Raw genomic sequence first — 19,904 nt, forward strand, 5'->3', positions numbered from 1 at the left:
TGTGGTGGGTTGTAGCAAATCTTAACTGGGGATACTTCTAGGATGCTTTCTTGCAGTCTGTGTTTTCACCATGGGCCTTATAACTAATAGGCTGCCAATGAAGATGATTGGAACTGTTTCTCAGTGGCACATGACCATGCGTCAAAATTTTGAATGACCTAACCATGTAATATGTGCCGTCTAAATGGTCTTTATATTGCTTTTCGTTTTCTGTTAACTCCACGAATCCGGTATTCACTCCATCCAACTACGTTATTTTGGTTAGCTAATGGCCACAGTGAAATTAAGTTCCAGGTAAATGGCTCATTTTTCTTCCTTTGCCACTTTGTGCCGCGTTCGTGTTACCACCCCGTTCAGAAACATTTTTCAATATATATCTACTCAACTTACCTGTCCTATAAGGGCACCTGGCAAAGAAACACTGATATTTCCTCCGGAACAGTAGGTCAGCTGTATAGTTCCTGTCTCCACCATGTTAACGGTGTTGACAAAATCCATTGACACTGCAACAAAAATTCAGTAATACAGTTTTTCAGTGAAACAAGCAGGGCACCTTAAAGTCAAATTCGCACCTTCGAGAAATCTGAAGAATTCATATAATTGTGACTGTGTACAGTACAAAGAAGCTGCGTTTCAAATGTGGCATTTCTCTCCCCCATCCAAAACGTTTTCACCGCTAAACGCATACACACTGATGCTTGTTGGTACACTTCGGTGAACATATGAATAAACATTAGCTTAAAGACTAATGCCACTAATGTCATCGCGCAAACGCTTGCTTCCGCTCTTGAGACTGTGAGCAGACTAGAAGCGGGACAGTTGGCTATTCTAAATGAGCTTAAAGGTGTCAGGCAACGGCAAGAAGCCGCAAATGCCAGAGTAAACTGCTTAGCTGGAAGGATAGATGCATTCGAAAATACTGTTGCATCTCTCGATAGTGTTCACATTTCGGAGCCAAATAACGTGTTACGCAGCTTATGTGATCAACTTCACTCGCTCACTTCAAGATGTGATGATACAGAAAACAGAATGCGACGATGTAATTTACTGCTTTTCGATATTGATGATGAGCTAGGCGAAAACTGAGCTGCATCTGCAAAAAAAAATACTACACTTTTGCGCTGAACAGCTTGGCCTTACCATGGTGGGTGCACAGTTTCAGGGCGTGCATAGATTGGGACGCTTTTCTTTGAGAAATGTTGGCCCTTCGTACCACAATTAGCTCTTTTTTAAAGACAAGCAGTATATTCTCGCACTTGCGCACAAGATAAAAGGTAGTGAGTATTTGATACGTGAAGATTTTTCTTTATCCACAAGGCAAGCTAGGAAAAAATTAATTGAATTTGCCAAAACCAGTAAACAGCCTTTCAAGCTTACAATAGATAAGGTTCGTATTAATGACACCACTAATGTTTATGACCGCGCTACCGACACAGTTGTGCCGTCAGTCCTGTACCTAAAAGGCAACATTTGCTTGTATAGCCAAGAAATCGCAATCTTCCTTAACGTCACCGCTGCCGTTATCTTACACGAAGATTCGCAGTCTACTAAACAAGCGCGATGCATTGAGTGCCTATTTGGAAGATGGCGATCCCGATATTGTAGCTGTAACTGAGACTTGGTTGCACACCGATATCACTAATGAAGAACTTCTTCGCAACACTAACAAATATAATATTTACAGGCATGACCGTATTGGCAAGAGGGACGGTGGTGTCCTGATTGCTGCAAAAACCTGCATTTCATCCTTTCTGGTAGACACATTGCCCTGCTGAAATAGTTTGGGTCGCATGCGCAACAGCCTCTACCCGTGTCCTAGTGGGTACATGTTATCGGCCGCCCGGCGCTGAGCACTCGTTTCTCTATGTACGACGTGAAAGCATTACATCTGCTACTCAACAATGTTCCGCGGCTGTCGTTTATCTCCTGGGAGACCTTAATTTTCCACTTATTGATTGGCCAAATCTGTCATCATCATATCGCTCCTCTGCTGAATTTATTAGCTTAACACTAGATTACAATCTAACCCAGACAGTCGATCAACACACCCGTGGTCCCAACATCCTAGATTTAGTATTAACTACCGCACCTGATACCGCCGGGCCTATTGCTTACATTGATGGCTTGAGCAATCACAAAATTCTTCAATTAGGCATTAATATTCCACAAACTTTCTATCGGGTTGAGACTAAAAGTATTAGAGATTACAATAGAGTCGACTATAAACATATTATTGCTGAATTGGCTATCTTTATTAGTGAAGAGTTTCTGCCTTTCTTTAATTCAAGATCGGTAAACCACAGCTGGGAACTTTTTAAGCAAAAATTATCAGCTCTGGTAGAAAATTACGTGCCAGAAATTTTTATAGCAAATGACAGATTTAATCCTTGGTTTAATAAGCACCTTCGAACATTAAGAAACAAGAAGAAGCGCCTGTATCGGGTGGTCAGAAGGGACAATCAAGCCTCATCTTGGGCAGCATACAGTTATTTTCTTAAATTTTACTGCAAAGAGCTACGCGCAGCCAAAGACAAATATTTCTCACGTGATCTGCCATCTCTTTTTAATCAATAACCCCTCAAAATTCTGGCAAGTCATATCACCAGGTAACACTGTCCGCAATACTGTGCTACATGATGACGGCGAAAGCCCTTTGTCTGACGCTGATTGTCCAGTAGTGTTTAACAATTTTGTACATCTGTTTTCACACAGGAAGACTGTTCCACTGTTCCTGTAGTTCCCGACTTTGAATATCCCTTTATGGAACCAATACATATTACAGCAGATGGCATTTCGTCTTTAATAAATAATCTGAAATTGTCCACATCTTCCGGTATAGACAATATCAACTCAAAAATATAAAAAATACCGTTACAATTTCAAGCCATATTTTGTGCCATAGTTTTAGGAAATCCTTATCATCTGGCGAACTACCCCTGGACTGGAAAATTGCAAAGGTTATCCCTGTATTCAAAGGGGATAACAAGTACTCTCCACGAAATTACCGTCCCATCTCATTAACGTGCATCTGCTGTAAACTACTGGAACATATCATAGCATCGCATATCTACCGCCATTTCGAATCAAACGACTTTTCTTTATTTTAACCAGCATGGATTCTGAAAAGGCTTATCATGTGAAACTCAGTTGCTCGAATTTACAACAGAATTACATTCCAGCATGAATAACAAACCATAGACTGACTGTGTGTTCTTAGATTTTTCGAAAGCATTTGATCGTGTCGCTCATTGTCGCCTCATCTCAAAAATATCCGCGCTTCGACTGGATTCATTAACCTTATCTTGGCTCCGAAACTTTCTTTCCTTGCGGCAACAGTTCACTGTTGTTAATAACCACTCGTCGCTTTCTGACGTTACTTCTGGCGTACCGCAAGGCAGTGTCCTTGGTCCTCTTCTTTTCTTAATTTTCATTCACGACCTTCCACAAAACATATCATAGCACATAAGGCTTTTTGCAGACGATTGCATTTTATACCTGCGACAAAAACATCTGATGACCATTTAGTATTACAGAACGACCTTAACCTTGTCAGTTCCTGGTGCAGTGCATGGCAGATGACCCTGAACTCAGACAAATGTAAAGTTATGTCCTTCTCGCGAAAACATTCAAACTCTCGCTATTTTTACGTCCTAAACAACACCGCCGTAATCCGACATCGTCCTACAGGTACCTTGTCATTGAACTTAAAGCTAATCTTTCCTGGAGTACAAATAAAACAGCTATCTGCGCAAGAGCTTCGAAGACTCTTGGTTATCTTCGACGGAAGTTGCGTAAATTTCCTGCTCCAGTTCGTAAATTAGCATATCAGACTCTTCTTCGCCCACAGTTAGAATTTGCGTATCAGTATGGTCGCCACATCAAAATTATTTAGTTGATGCGCTAGAATCAATTCAAAACGGAGCATCGCGCTTCATCACAAGCAACTACGACAGAACTTGCAGATTAAAGCAGATATTTCGCTCCAGCCACTTGAAACTCGTCGCACAATAAGTCTTCTTTGCCTTTTCCACAGATACGTTCATGATAATCGACCCCATGTGTTGCCGCTTGAAGTACCAGCGCGCACGTCACGTCGCTTTAAAAATAGCCATAGTTTCAAGCGCATATTCGGCAATACACTGTCATTTAACGCATCAGCACTGCGACGTGCGATAACCGTATGGAACAGCCTTCCTGGTAACATTGCGTGCTTAACAAATCGTGACGCCTTTCGCGAAGAATTTCAAAGCTTCCTGTAGAAACATTGTATAAGGATGTTATTGACCTGCTTTCCTTCCCTGTTTTTCACATTTGTAGTTTTGTATTTTTTGTGCGTATGAGTATATTACTGTGTTTACGCTGTGTAAAGCTCAGCCTATACAAACATTGTTTGAACTTTGCTTTACTTATCTTGTGACTGCCTGTATAGGTATTTATATTGTTTACTCCTGTTGAAACAGTTACTTTGTGTCCCCCCTTACTCAATGCCCTTAAGTGGGCCTGTAAGGTATTTGAAATAAATAAATAAAAGGAACTGAAAGAACCATTACCCAGGTTACACAGTGTGCCACGTCTAAGAGTTAGGTACGACCTCGACATTTTTATGTCGCAACTTTGCGTACTAGATGATATTTGGCATGTTGCACAGAAAGGTAAAGATCTGGACATTTTGAATACATATCTTCAAAAACATAGGTGAATTTAGATTTGACCCGCAATCTCAGGATTCCCAAATGAGTGCATACCAGTCGTATCTGCATAGGTGTGCCGCAACCTACAGAGTCTCAAGCTGTTGCACGGTAGTTTGTAGTGTATGCTTCTCGACCTTTGCGTTTACCAGAGTTATGATTGTTCACAAATCCACTAAAGACAGCAAATGATCAGTTCTATTACCTGTCTAGAGCTCAGTTTTAGAAGGCCTTACATGGAAGCCTTGCATGGAAACAACATCTTACTGCAAAACACCCAGCCAGGACGAATAAAGGAGTGAGTTTCATAGCGAATGCATCATTTCTCAGTTATTTACATGACAGGTACAACTCTTCTCTTCAATCTTAAGTTAAAGGTCGCGCAACACTAGCGCTGAAAGTATGGTATCTTGCCTACTTGCGGGGCTTTCATTTTGCGACACAGTTCTTGTTCTTCTCTGTCTTATAATACAATAATTGAGATAGCTGAAGACTCATTATGTTGAAGGAAACAACCAGTCGAAAAACACAAAGGACAAGAGGAGAGGTTCACACCACAACGACTGGACTGTGGAAGTCCTGTCGTTGTGGTGCGAACCTCTTTTCTTGTCCTTTGTGTTTTTGACTGTTTTTTTTTTCCTTCAACTATTTACCAACTTGCCCGGATTTCAACCCTTCTGCGACTCATTATGCGTTGAAGCTGAGCACCATGGAATAATGATAAACCTACGAAGGAGGGACTTTCCCGTAGTGAAAAAAACGTTACATTGTCGCCTGTAGTTTGTCATCGCATTCATGAAAGCCTATTCGTTCGTGATCGTAATGGCCAACAGAGCTGCACGCCTCTTTTGCAGATATGATGAAAACATCCTTAATATTTCATTCCAACCGTCGTGGTGGCGTCGTAGCTTTGGCGTTGCGCTGCTAAGCCTGAGAGTGCGGGATCGAATCCCCGCCGCAGTAACCGCATTTCAATGAGTGTGAAATGCAAAAACAATGCTTGTGTAGAATTTCAACGACTGTGACACGCAAAAACAATGCTTGTGTAGAGCATTGGGAGAATGTTAAAGGACCCAAGGCAGTCAAAATTGATCTTTAGTCCTCCACTACAGCGTGCCTCATGATCATATCGTTGTTCTGGCACGTAAAACCCCATAAATAGCTTTTACATTCTAAACGTGTTCAAAATTCATTTACTACGGTATCCCTTTGTATGAGCTTTGTATGCAGAAGACTCCAGTAGCCGGCGATGTTTGAGACATGCTCTCTGTGTGACGGCTATTCCATTCACTTTCGAGGTGTTTCACGGCATGCATCTTTTTTAGCGCTTTACAGGTCCTTTTCAGCTTGACACATTGTGTTCTTACTTTGCTTCAGACGTATTCGTTAAGTTTAATACGACAGCTGGTATTCTGGGATTTGCAAATCTTTTGGGCATTTAACTAGAAAATTTTATTTCCCTGAAGAACGTCGGAATACGTGCGCTCAATCGCGCGAATACAGTTTACGCGCTGTTGGGGAAGTTTGTGCGGGTTGTGTATCCTAGCTCCCAGCGCAAGCAACGACGCAACACACAGAAAAACCATGCACATTGAAAGAAACGCTTGAAAGGGAAGAACCGCTTTCATGCACCCAAATGTAGCGCCAAGCTACAAAGGAAGCTTGTAAGGGTCTTCAGAAAACACATCTTGCATTTGAGGAAAAAAATTGTCGTGGTCAAGAATCCAGCAGTGGGGACGAATTTTATTTTTTTGAGCATCGAGGCGTTATTTTTGAGAAACCTAATGGTTGCTTTGCACCTGCTTGCTTTATTCGAGTGCATAATAATATCTTTCATTCACGATGCTACCTCCACTTTGCGGTATTCTGAAGAACTGATCTGCCAAACATAGGTTTGGCTAAGGTTCGGTTTGGCTAAGGCTTTTGCCGTGTGCAAATCTTAAGAGCTGAATAAGCTCGCGAAATGCACAGGTGACTCTGAATTGTCAGTCTGGCTCATTTCTTCTCGACGGAAACACATCAGCCGTAGGTTCCGTATAGGGGTATCGTGAGAGAGAAGTCATGGCCGCCATTTCTCAGCAAGTTTACTTTGAAAGCTATAAATTGCGGTGTCTCCGACTGTGTGTGCCTTCTGCTTGTGCTGAGAGCTCAGATGTAGGTATACTGAGCTTAGTGTGAAACTGTGGTTGGGACATTTATCATAGCCTAATAAATGAAACTACAGAGCTTACCGTGCCAGTGAAACACACAGGCGAGGAGGCACGCCTTAGTGGGAGGTACGGAGAAATACAGACCACCTTGAGAGAATTATCATACAGGTAAAGCCAAGTAAACGCATGTTTTTTGAATTCTTTCTTGATCAGATGTGTCCACCGCGACGGAGACTCGAACGTTCGACATTACGCTCAGCAGTGCAACGTCATAACCACTTAGCCAACATAGGGGATACTTATTATACGTATAAATAAAGGTTCAGCCGCATTAGGCCATTTCTGTTTTCTTTTTCTTGAAACGTATTCCTTCTAACGCACCCAAAATACTGCAGGATATTACAGATTAACCGAACTTTTGTAACCTATTCTTCAAATAACCACTATGAAACATCAAGAATAATACTTATACCTGCTCCTACAGACACGTTTCTCAAGAATTGTCTAACCTGCTCTAAAAACCGGCATGCAGGTGGGACCGAAATTTAGGTCAAGCTCCCAAACTTTAAGTTAAAATATATATACACTGGTATGAACCGGTAAAAATGAGCTGTATATAATACGGGGGCCGACATTTCGCCGCGATTTTTTAAAAACACAAATAACCTATATTCCAGTCATTACGGTACGCTCTTCACAGTCATTAATATCCATAAGGAACAGTAACCAGTCTAGCCTGAACCGGACCTTAGCTGTCCTCGCAGTTGCCTCCCATTCGTGTATATATCTAAGATGTAACAGTAACAGATGAGCTAACAGAGTGTAACAGATGAGCTAGTAGTGAAAAAAAAAAGTGGGAAGGTGATTCAATGTCTAGTTGACATCGATGCTTTTCTGACCATGTCGGGCGTGAGAATGGAGCGGAATCCCTACACGATGTCTTTTATCCGGTCAGTCCTCATTGTGTGGGGATTAGGAGGGCCGTCAATATCCTTAAACTTTTTACTTCGATATCGTCCAGATTTTCGACACACATCTTTAGACTGCACGTACTCACGGGAATACTTTAGACTGCATTACCTTTGGCATCGCTCCACAAAACTCACTAGAAATATAGAAACATATTACAAATAAATGGCGGTATCGCGTTTAGAAAAACAGGGTCTCCAAAAGGAAAAGTAAACAGGGAAGGTATTCTGTAAGGGCCCACCTAGTGGACTGTCCATTTCAGCTGTTCCTGATTGGCTAGGGACGCTCCTCGCTCCTACAACTGCATCCAATCAGCGACCGAAATGGGCAGTTTGCTAGGTGGACTCTTGCAGGATACCCCCCCCCCCCCCCCTGGACTCTTTGATGAGGCATGTGTTCGCAGCCTGACTAAACGGCACTCTCACGTACTTACGTGCTTGTGTGTGCTCGTTGTCGACCGCGTTGACAAGCTCGAGGATGACGTTACTATATGCCACTACTGCATCTGCAGGGCTGTTGTATTCCTTCAAGGCTTCATATACGCACTGAAATATTTAAAGCAGGGAACGGAATATAGGACAACTAATCACAACAGTTGACCATGGAATTGAACAGTTCACGCCCAACATGCACGTGGCTAAAATGACACTTTCATATCCCCATATTATATTGCGTTGTTTCTAAGCCTGTGAATAAAAGAGCCTGTATATGCCAACTGATAGAGATTGATATAGCTAATGTCTTTTGCAAGTAAGAACAGTTATTTTTTAGTTATTGGGGAGACGTCTAGCGAAATATATTAGGGAGCATAATAACATTCAGACTTTCTAGCAGAACTGCTTTATGAGCGTCCTTTGCTCGAATAGTTATAAGGTAAGTGCGTAGACACAACTCAAAGCTTGCATCTACATTATATCTTGAAAGTCTTCGCTCATATTCAAGTATCAGGTATCCTGTAGTCGTGATATTGCACCTTATATCCAAATCATTAACACGTATGGGCTGCTTACATAATATGACTAATCCATGAGAAAATAAACTGGCATCTTTCCTGCTCCTTTTAATATTTTTCCAGAAGCATTGCTGCGAACAGAATCCTGCATACCACCGTAAGATGGACAATCGGAGAGAGGTCTGCAAGGCGATGAGATATTGTTCTCATTTGTAAGAGTAATCGCTTTCATACCATATAAATAGTTTTGTGCTCATACATAATTTTTTCTGTTGTCCTTCGATATAAATTATAGTACTTTAGCATGCAGAAACCCATATTAAAGAATACGAAAGTTACAGTATATGTTTACGTTGCAGAAGTCACATATAAAGATGTATTTACCATATTTACAAGAGAGACAACGAGTCATAAACACGATGGCTTTCGATACCAATTCCTGCACTCTATGTCAAATCGTCTTTTTCTCACTGGCGCCACCCTTGGTTGCGCCTTAACATAACCTCCGCATGTGTAGGTGCCGTCTCGGCGCTAACTATAAGGGAGGTGAAGTCCCGGCAAAGTAAGGCTTCAGCCGGGACACATGTACAACGTCCGTGGGGACACACGAGTCCAGGGGAGTAAGTAATTTCGTAGTTCGTATCGCCAACCGGACGCAATATCGTGCCGGGCCCTGTGTAGCTCGGCTGCTGCTTTTAAGACAAGCCGACGCAGCGACATGATGTCCAAAGGAGGACAACGTAGCCATGAGAAAATCGAACGTTCCTATATCACCTGACATACCGGATCTCGGGGAGCCGCCATACAGCAATCTGGCCTGTCATGTGAGCCCGGGCGAAGACGTTTTGAACATATTCAGTGGGTGCGATCATGGAGGAAGGAAGCTGCGTGTCAAAGGGCAAAGAAGTTTGGCGGCCGAGCAGAAGGTAAAAGAACAAAAGACAGCGGTTTCGTGACGAGATGAATTATAGGCGAAAGTCATGAAGGGTAACGTCCTGCTCCACTCAGTGTGGTCTTCAAAACCTATGCACCGCATTTCTGTTAACGTGAGATTGAACCGATCCATCCGTTCGTCGGCGAGTGGTAGGCGGTGGACAGCTTGTGTTAGGCAGAACAGGAGTGAATTAGGTCTTCAACTGCTCGGGACGAGAAGGCGCGGCCGCGATCAGTGAGGAGCTGCCGGGGTACACCGTGATGGAGGATGACTTCCTGTAAAATGAAATCTGCCCCTTAAACTTCACCCTTTGCGCGCAAAACTCGCGTGATCGCGTACCGAGTCGCGTATTCAGTCGCGGCAATGACCCACTTATTGCCAAATTTCGACGTCGCAAAACGGCTGAGAAGATCGAGACCGACGTGACAGAATGGTTCTGAGGGCACATCGATTGGGTGAAGGCATCCAGCGGGCAGCACAGCAGCTTTTTCCCGGGGCTGCAACGTAGCGTAGCACAGAGCGGTACAGGCCTCGCCAGCAAAAGCGGCACCGTACGCGATAGTGATCGTAAGTAGATGTAAGGCCGAGGTAGCTTGCAGTAGGGGCGCATGCAACTGCTCTAGAATTGATGTCCATGGTCCATGGTACATGGTCCATGGTAAAGTGATGGCGTGGTACAACGAGTAAAAATCCGGGTCCTTCAGGGCCTAAGCTACGACGGTAGAAAACGTCGTCGCAGAGCATGAACATGCACAGTCTGGGCTCAGAATGTCCATAATTGAGACGACCGATGAGAACACGTAAGCAGTCATTACACCGGTGTTCAGTGCTGTTGTGCAGATCAGAAATCACCAGGGCGCAAAAGTCGGTGTCATGCGCATCATATTAATGGCGGTAGACAGGATGACGAGAGAGGCAGTCGGCATCCTTGTGCAAACGGCCTGACATGTATTAAACAGGAAAGGAATATTCTTAGACCCGTAGCGCCCATATACCCAATCATCCAGCGAGGTCTTTAAGTAAGGAGAGGCAGCACAAACCGTGGGGTCGTCAGCTACGGAAAATGTACGGCCGTACAAGTAGGACGGAAATTTGGCAACTGCCCAAACTAACGCCAGGCACTCCAGTTCGGCAATCAATAAACTCCTCTGGGTGAGTGACGAGAGGCGGCTGGCGTATGTAATTACGCGCTCTGTGTTACGCTGCCATTTCAAAATTGCTGCTCCAATTCGAACGCTGCTGGCATCTGTGGGACGTCCAATTCGAACGCTGCTGGCATCTGTTGGACGTTCAGTCACGCCAGATGGATCATAAAGAGCCAGCAAGGGGGGGGGGGGGTAGGGGAGCCAACGTACGAGGATAGCGAAGCCTTTGGCTTGAGTAAGGCCCCGTGTGAAAGCAACGCCCTTCTTAAGTCGGTGAGGGGGCGAGCGGTTTCGGCGGAACTGTTGATAGAACGACGCAAATACGAGCATATCTCAACAAAGATTCTTATGTTTGCGGCGTAAGACGGAACAGAAAATACTGAACAGCGCGAATCTTGTGAAGGTCCGGTGGAACGCCAGCGGCTCTTAGGAGATGTTCGAGAACGCTAATTTCACAACGTCCAAAACGGCGCTTGCCTCCGTTCAATTGCAGGCGGGCGCGTGTGAAAACAGCAATAATAGCCGATAGACGATGACTCGTGAAAGTTGGTGAAAGAACTACGACACCTTCTAGATAACACAGACATGTGGATCATTCGTAGCACCTAAGTAAGGAGTCCATAATTCTTTATAAGCTTGTTGGGGCATTACAAAGGCCTATCGGCATAATCTTGAATGGGTAGTTGCCGTCGGGTGTTACAAAGGCAGTTCACAAGAGCGACAACGATGCATAAACAAAATGGTTGTCGAGATCAATTACACCTCTCCACGTCAAATCGTCTTTTGCTGACTGGCACCAGTTTTGGTTGGACCGCAACAATATTAAAAAAAAATACAGTTCTTAGCATAGGAATGGCCGAATATTATGGCGTTGTTTCCTCAGCCAACGTCACTGTATTTCTTGACGGGGACTGCAGCTGCTGTCCTGCCGAATAGTCGTGCACCTCATGTCGCGTACAACGTACGTGCGCTCGAAATCACGTGCCATGTTTGATTAGGCCAGGAAGCGAAAATGAAATGGAAAAATAGATTAGATTAGATTATGGGGTTTTACGTGCCAAAACCACTTTCTGATTATGAGGCACGCCGTAGTGGAGGACTCCGGAAATTTTGACCACCTGGGGTTCTTTAACGTGCACCTAAATCTAAGTACACGGGTGTTTTCGCATTTAGCCTCCATCGAAATGCGGCCGCCGTGGCCGGGATTCGATCCCGCGACCTCGTGCTCAGCAGCCCAACACCATAGCCACTGAGCAATCACGGCGGGTGAAATGGCCAAATAGTAGACAACGTTACCACTGTCCTTCCCGCAGTAATTGTCTCCCCGCGCATGTGTTCTCATCATTCCTTCCTCGGAAACCATCACCTTCATACTGCTTCACATCCCTGCCTCCATGTCTTGCACTGTGCTTTTCCATGAATTGTTATTTGCATTTCGTCTTCGACTGTGAACGGCGTAGCGCTTAGTATGAACACTACATCAAATTACACTTGTGATACTCCAGTGCCTGCATAACACTGCATAAGATTACGCGATGCTTATATTACAACAAAGGGAATCATACGAATCGCAGTTAGCTCGTTCGCACATAAGTAATCACTTCACAAATGCTTCTTTTCACTCAGATTTCAAAACCTGCGATTTATCTGCATAACCTTTTCTTTACCGCAGGAAGCATTTCTAGTCTTCAGTATTTAGGAGGGGATAAAATGTATACTTAGCGTATGCGTGCTTCTTTTACTAATATTTTATTGCATTTCGACACAAATTATAAATGTTTCATGGTTAAGAAAGAGGCCACACAATTCCTTCACGCGTGTTCATGAGCCCAGGCTTGTACCACGACCTCGAACAGAGTAAAACACGGCACTTTCAACTTACTTTCCTGGCGCTATGTAACGAACACGAACGCATAGGTAATTGGAAATTCAGGAACTCTTCTTACTATCGCGAATACATTGTTTTGCTTTTTGACGGTGGTGTTTTTCACCCTATTGTTACGGATTGTCACAGGCAGAGCAACAGCTTGAGCATCGAAAAAAACTCTAGAAGCGCACTGCGTACTTCATCTTCAACAAATAAAATAAAATGCACTCACCATCCGTGTGAAGGTCTGACAACCGCATTTAGCCGCTGCAGCTTTGAATCAAATGGCCTGGCTAAATTTACCGCACCTATTGCTTCATGGTAAACTACCTGATTCGACCTCACAGTTTTTCACGCCAGCTCCAACAACGAAAGCCCTTCACATTAAAGCTCTACGTTTGCCCTGCACTTTTTCAGAACTAATGTTCATAGGTTCTCTTACTTTCTGCGAGCAAAAGATGAAGGGAATGACGTTCCAGAATTGGCTGTTACTTTTAAAAGCTCTAAGTGCGATAGGTACATTCTGTAGAGGTCTGCCGTGACATTTTGAAGATCTTGGTGCGTGTCCTGGTAACTGTAGCTCCTGTACATTCCATTGAGTATGTCTTCTTTATATATATATATATATATATATATATATATATATATATATATATATATATATATATATATATAGTTTTTATGAGGATTCTGCAGGGTTAGTCGGTTGCTTAGCCCTGTGCCTTATTTTGTTGTGTAACCGCTCACGCATCGTTTTTGATTACTTAAACCTAAACCAGGGCAAAAGAAAACAATTTTCTGAGTGGCCGGAACTTTGTAAATAAATTTTTAAAGATATAAATTTTTCTCTGAGCGATATACGCGCTTGCTTTTCCCCAAAATAATTGAATTATGTCGTGGATTCTTCAGCAAAAGGGTCTTTTCTAAGGAGTTCGCACGCACGACGTTTGTGCTGCTCTATCGTTTTCAGCCCTATTTGCTGCTGCAAAAAATTTTTATTGCAGCGTTAGTATTGTATAGGTGGGAAATATCGAGCGCTGATTAATCGTTGCAAACAAAAGGCGTTTCGGCACTGCTGCGGTGGCCTCGTTCTCAATAAAGGGAATGAAGTGAAGGTTGGTTGCAGACGCTTCCTGGCGTGACGTAAATATTGGGCGTATATGTCGGGGGTAGATTGTTTGAGGAGCGTGTCTCGGGTGTGTATGGCTCTTTGCACTCTCGACTTAGTGCACTCTGGGCAATTATTCATTACAGTAACCAACTCCGAACTAATCCACGGCAACCAGACACATTCGCGGGCTCGATACCGGCATCTTACGACCCCTTGATGGCCTTCATGCAACACAGCCATCACTTCGCCCCTCGTCTCCTGACGAAGGAATAGACGAGGTACGTACATTTACACCCCGTCACCTTTTGTAAGGTGTGCTCCGTGGGGCCCGAAAGGTCTGAGTCAGCGTTTGACATCTGCGAACCATGGACAACCATTACGGCAGACAAACAATAGCTGTTGAAATAGGACGTCACCCTATTGCGTCAACCGCACCGTGTCTAGATGTGCTCAAGAGTGACCTTCGGCGATGCAGCCTTCCACAAAACTTCACCAGGCAACAACTGGCCCCGCACTAGACTGATTTCTTTACAAGGCGCTCGAGAAAGGGCATCAGCCGTGATAATCTGCTCCCCGGGATGTAGACGAATGTGAAGGAACGAAAACTGCATAAGCCTCATTCGGGACCTTTGAATTCTGGTTGTAACACGTGCATCGGAGATTTCTCAAGAAGCGTAACGAGAGACTTGGTCATCAGGTTCAAATTGGAAGTCTAGACCTCCTTAGTAACATTCCAGGCGTTCGGCCTGGAAGGTCAGAGCCAAAACTTATTCTTCAGTTTGCAGGTATCTTCTCAGTAGGGGCTAAATCACGGGAGATAAACGCAACAGCTCACTACTGCCCATCTATCTGCTATGGCAGCAACACCGCCCCGATGCTGAATTAAGCCGAATCAGCAGATAAAACCATGCGAAGCATGTGATCGAACTCCTCAACAAACCTAGCTGAAGACACCAGCTGTTTCAAACAAGCAAACCCTCTTTCCCGTGGTAAATCCAAATGCCACTCTTTGGCCTTCACAAAGAATTCACGAAGTGGCCAGACAGCTCAGCTAGGTTTGTCATAAACCTTCCCAAATAAGTTACCATGGCGAGAAACCTGCGCACGTCTTACGGTGCAACCATCGTTTTGACTGCTTGCGCTTTTTCAGGGTCTGCTTTTACGTTGTTGCCTAAAAAACATAGCCAAATAATGCCACTTCGCGGATACCAAATGAACATCAAGTCCGATTAAGCTTAACTCCGGCCACAGAGCGCTTTCTTAGAAGTATAGGCAGCCTCTCAACGTGTTAGCTCTTTCATGTGCCAAAAACCAATATGTAATGAATTAGGTCCGCTAAGCTTGAAATACGATCCAAGATTTCGTCCATGCGCTTCTGAACACATTCCGGAGCGGAACTCATTCCAAACGGTAACCGGATGCAACAGTAGCGGCTGAAAGACGTAATGAAAATGGTAACCTTCTGACACACTTATGCCAGTTTAATTTGAAGTAAGCAAGAAGTAGCATCCAACTTTTAAGTTTATGACGCTCCCGCCAATATGCCAAACACATCATCAACTCTGGGCAACACAAAGCGCTCCCGCAGCACACTCCTTTTTGGCTGAGTGAAATCTACGCCGATGCAAACTTCGCATGACGGTTTGAGCACTGGCACAATGCCCGCACACCTCTCGGTTGGTACATCAACTGTTTCTTTGACTCCTCTGTGTTCCATCAGCAACAGTTCTACTTTCATAGCATCCATTATTGCAGTGGGAACACGACGAAGTATGTGTGTAGCGAATAGCGGGGCTTCCGGCTTCAAGCGAATTGTGTATTCGGCGGACATTGTGCTTGGCCATGAGAACAATTGGGGGTGCATCGCTTCAAACTCTTTATCCGACAGCATATGAATAAACTTCACGACGCCCGGCGCCTCAATGCCTGGAAGCCCCAGTAGAACAATGTGCTCCGAATATACAAATGGCAAACCGCAAACCACAGCGAAGTGTCCTTTGACTTTACAAATGTTACACCGTACTGCCCGAGCAGGCATCTTTAACCTTGGATGGTACGAACATCCACGAAAAATGCACTGCTGCATGTCCTGTATATTTTCTGCACCCGTTTACTAAGGGCTTGGCGAACGTTGTTGACGCTATATGTTGAAGCCCTTGGTGTCCTCTGTTTAGCCACATCGCCGACTTCCTCTGACGTCGCCATGGTGGAGCGTGGATTCCCCTGTTGTAACTGAACAGTCTGCTTCAGTGGCGCCTTCGACACCACTGTTTTTAGAGCAAGACTCGAATCCATCTGGGGCAACTGCAACAGCGCGGCATCTGGAAGTCCCACGACGAATTTGTAGCGGATCAGCTGTTCGCAGGATGCCGCAATTTTCAGCGGTCTACCAGGGCGTGTAAAACAATTACGAACTGGTAATCTCACTGTCTCACCGAGCTGTTGTTACTTACGGTGGAAACAGGCGCTTTCATACTCCATGCTATTTGTAGCCATGAAATGAGCAGACAAGTTTTTGCGGAGAGCCTTGTAGATTTTTTTGTTCTTTTTCTGACAGACCAACCGCATGCATGACTTTCCTGGCTTGTTTGTCCATAGTATACAGCAGCGTCCAGACTTGGACTATTTGTGATCTTTCGTTCAGGCCTGCTGCATATTGGTAGTGGTCTGACTCCTAAATCCATTCCGGCCACTCCGACGTCCGATTACAGCTGTAATTTTCCGGTGGAGGAATTGCCGATACAGCTACCGGTCGGACGGGTGGTCACGAGGGAGTGCCCATCGCACACATCACCGTCAGTAGAGCGCCACGACAACCACTCCCAAGACACGCGGAAGACAAACACTATCCCACTCGTGACATATCGTGCCTAAGGCGCGCCACGACCAAAGAGGAGACTCAAGCACGACAGTTGACAGATGCACGTCGGAAGCATCCCGTGTTTATTCCCGCTGTGTTCATATACAGGCAGCAGCTGATAAGGCACGTACATTTGCTGCATTACCACGGTTGCGCAGAACAGTGTGCGCACAAGACAGAGTGACACTACATAAACACTAATGTATTTAGTGCTAAACTTGCAGCGACGTTGTGTATAATCACTGTCAGCCCAGTAATAACACCGGATCTGGGCATGCACCGAGGTCCACACTTTCGTCTAGAATACTGATGCAAGGAAATCAATATCAGGTTGTTCAGGCCAGCTTGAGAGACAATGGTTCTGATCAGCAGTAGCCATAGCGCATCTGTGCAAGTCCGTATTCAGCCCCTTACGCTGAACAGAGCGGCTCCTCTGTTCTCGTTCTTTGATTCGTCCGTAGCCTAGCGTCTGAGTGCTACAGACAGAAGTGCGCACGACCTTACGTCGATACCTCGATACTTATGCACTCCCCCCTACTCATACAGAAACGTACCCGAAGAAATTTTTAAGTATGAGGGACTGCCTACATGACCTTACATTTTCAATCTATGTACCCCACATCTTGGCCGAGGCTGTCTATAAGTAGAGCAAGAGAGTTATAAGCCAATGTTTTTTAAGGCACACCATTGGTATTTTGGTGCATTAAACAATAGGCGAAATACTACTCTTGTTGGCATGTGTTCTTGGTCAATCTAATGTATCAACTAGATTACGCGAGTCAAATTTTACAAAGAATTCCTGAATACACAGCTTGGGCAATATAAGGCACAAAAGAGGTGCGGTAGCTTTCCATTAGCAAACGTAACCTAGAAGCTATGCAAAAGTACAACAATCCCTATGGCAAAATTTGAGTGCTGATATACACGTGTCTTCCTTTTGCGATATGCGGAGGCAAATGATTTGAGAGAGATATGCAGCAGAATCGGCAATTTGATCCGGGGGTCAAGCGGGTCGGCTTTCAAACCTGAATCGAGAACGGTTCCATAGTAATCGCTGGTGCCGCGTGTATTCCAGATTGCACTACACAATTTGCGTTGCGCATACAATGAGATTACAAAACAATCTCAAACCATGACAATGGAAACAAGAGCAAACGAGGCAAACCCAGGCAAACCAAACAAGCGCGTGCAAGAGCTGACGCGAGTGGACGATAGTACGAAACGAGCATTCCGGCTGAGGCCAGACACGAATACGCATCGAGCGTTCGGGCAGGTCTGCATGAAACCAGCTTCCCGCGCGCACGTCATTTAAGGAGCAGCCCTCATTGGTCTCTGTCGTTCGCAGGTGGTGTCTTTCATCTGCCGCTCCGCGCTCGCACTTTTATCTTTCGCTGTTGGGTTCGTTCGCTCGATTACGCCGCTGCGACCGCCGACGCTCTCCGCAGAAGCGGACCATCAAGAGCTGCGGTCTTTAAAAACAGATCTGACGGTGACGATGCTCCTTAAAGGGAAGCTGAAAGGTTTTCCAGAAAAAAATGAGTGAACATCTGTACATAATGGTTTTCAACCCTCCGAATTCGAATATCGTATCTAAATTGAGCGAAATAAAGCGCAAATATATTTTATTTCGACGAAAAGTGCAGCAGCGGACACGCCCAGCACGCGCGTCTCCTTTCCGCCTGTGATTGATCGGGCGCCTCGTGACGTCAACTCTAGTAACCGACCGCTGCCGCTACACATGAAGCGCGGTGCCAGGTAGTTTGGTGCTGTTTTTCTGAGACGGTAATGGAAAATTTAGAGAGACTGCGTTTTTCTGAGGAGTTCGGCGTTACTCCCTACATGTACGAGCTGATTGCGAAGAGCCGGCTTCTCGAAGAAGCAAACGATGCTGGTGCGAGCAGTGCTTTCGACGCGAACGAAAGCAAAGTCTTGGGATCTCCTCGTGTTGGAAATGCTCTTTCGTGAGTATGTTTTTTGCAAAGCGATCTAGTGATCTCGCCGATCTTTCGCCGATCTAGTGAGCTCGTTTCCGGTCAAACAACTGTAGTGTTGTGTTCCTGCATGCCTCCTCGTGGAACGTAAGGGGGGATGCGATCGTCGGCATTTGTGCGCTGTCCAAAGCTGTCGGCAATCTACAAAGACGGTTTAAACGCGTGAAAAGCTTCCCGGTTCGTGCAGTACGCGTAGTGACCTTCATCTGTTGACTACCACGTTGACTACCACTCACGTTGATAACCACTCACGTTGATTACCACGCACGTTGACTGCCACTCTACATACACGCAGACGCACCAACAAAGGAATGCAGGGTCGATCGAAGCAGATTACGATGGCACGCACGCAGAAACAAGCACGGTCAGGCACGGTCGCGGACGCTGCGAAGGAACGAAACACTAGAGTTGACGTCACAACACCGCGGTTTCCGGTCTCCGCTCGCATCGTCAGCGTCAGCAGCAGCGCGCGGCATTCGACGGGGGGCGGAGCTACACCGCAATTTCAACCGACGGTTACGTCGCTCCTAATTGAAAAAAGCCCCAAATTTTACCTACATGGTTTATAAGGTTCCCGCATCCGTATATGAGCGTCTTATTGAATTCGACAGACTCTTCAGCTTCCCTTTAATGCGAAATATGAGCGCAGCTTTAAAAGAACTTTCATTTCGTGATGAGGCAAATCACTTTAGACCGAAATCATCGCACAGACGGGTAGGGCGTCAGTTCCATCAGCGCCTTGGCAGAGGGAGGAGCAGTATAGGAATGCTGACATGATGAGTGGCATGGGAGCCAGCTGGGGAAGCAGACGATGACGAAGGCGTGAGCAGTGGCACGAGTGTGCTCGCGCGGTAGAGCCGAGGTACCGAGACGCTCAACCCAGGAGCGGGCGCCTAAGAGCTGCTCTCTTGTACGTTTTGCAATAAAATTTTCTTAGAGAAAGCGAGCAGTGTACGTAAGCGTCCTATAGCCGTGTACCAAACATATAACTATAGGCATTCTTTTGTAGATAGCACATCTCAATTTGAAGAACGTAATTACTTGATTTAGTTGTCGGCAACACACTTACCTTTACCAATGGCCCAACAGCATCAATAAGATCCTGGGTAGTAAATAAACAAAATGCAATTCATGAAACGCGGTGCAGTAGATTGGCTTAAAAATTTTACGAGTCGGTATTTGCGAAACAGGTCAAGCTTATGTCAAATCATTACTGTACCATTGTCTATTTCTTATG

At 45.0% G+C, this 19,904-nt stretch overlaps 1 protein-coding gene across 1 annotated transcript in view; it reads right to left on the reverse strand.

The window, feature by feature from the left end:
* Positions 1-19,766, reverse strand: part of LOC126543527 (uncharacterized) — a 49,893-nt gene extending 30,127 nt beyond the window's left edge. Inside the window, exons 1-3 of the mRNA XM_050190640.2 lie at positions 19,737-19,766; positions 8,241-8,352; positions 391-503 (exon numbers count right to left, since the gene is read on the reverse strand). Coding sequence (XP_050046597.2) covers positions 391-498 — 108 coding nt within the window. The 5' untranslated portion in view covers positions 499-503; positions 8,241-8,352; positions 19,737-19,766. The remainder of the gene's footprint in view (positions 1-390; positions 504-8,240; positions 8,353-19,736) is intronic.
* Positions 19,767-19,904: the final 138 nt, after the last annotated feature.

Source organism: Dermacentor andersoni, chromosome 10 (genome assembly GCF_023375885.2).
Source record: "Dermacentor andersoni chromosome 10, qqDerAnde1_hic_scaffold, whole genome shotgun sequence".
Classification (NCBI taxonomy): Eukaryota; Metazoa; Arthropoda; class Arachnida; order Ixodida; family Ixodidae; genus Dermacentor; species Dermacentor andersoni.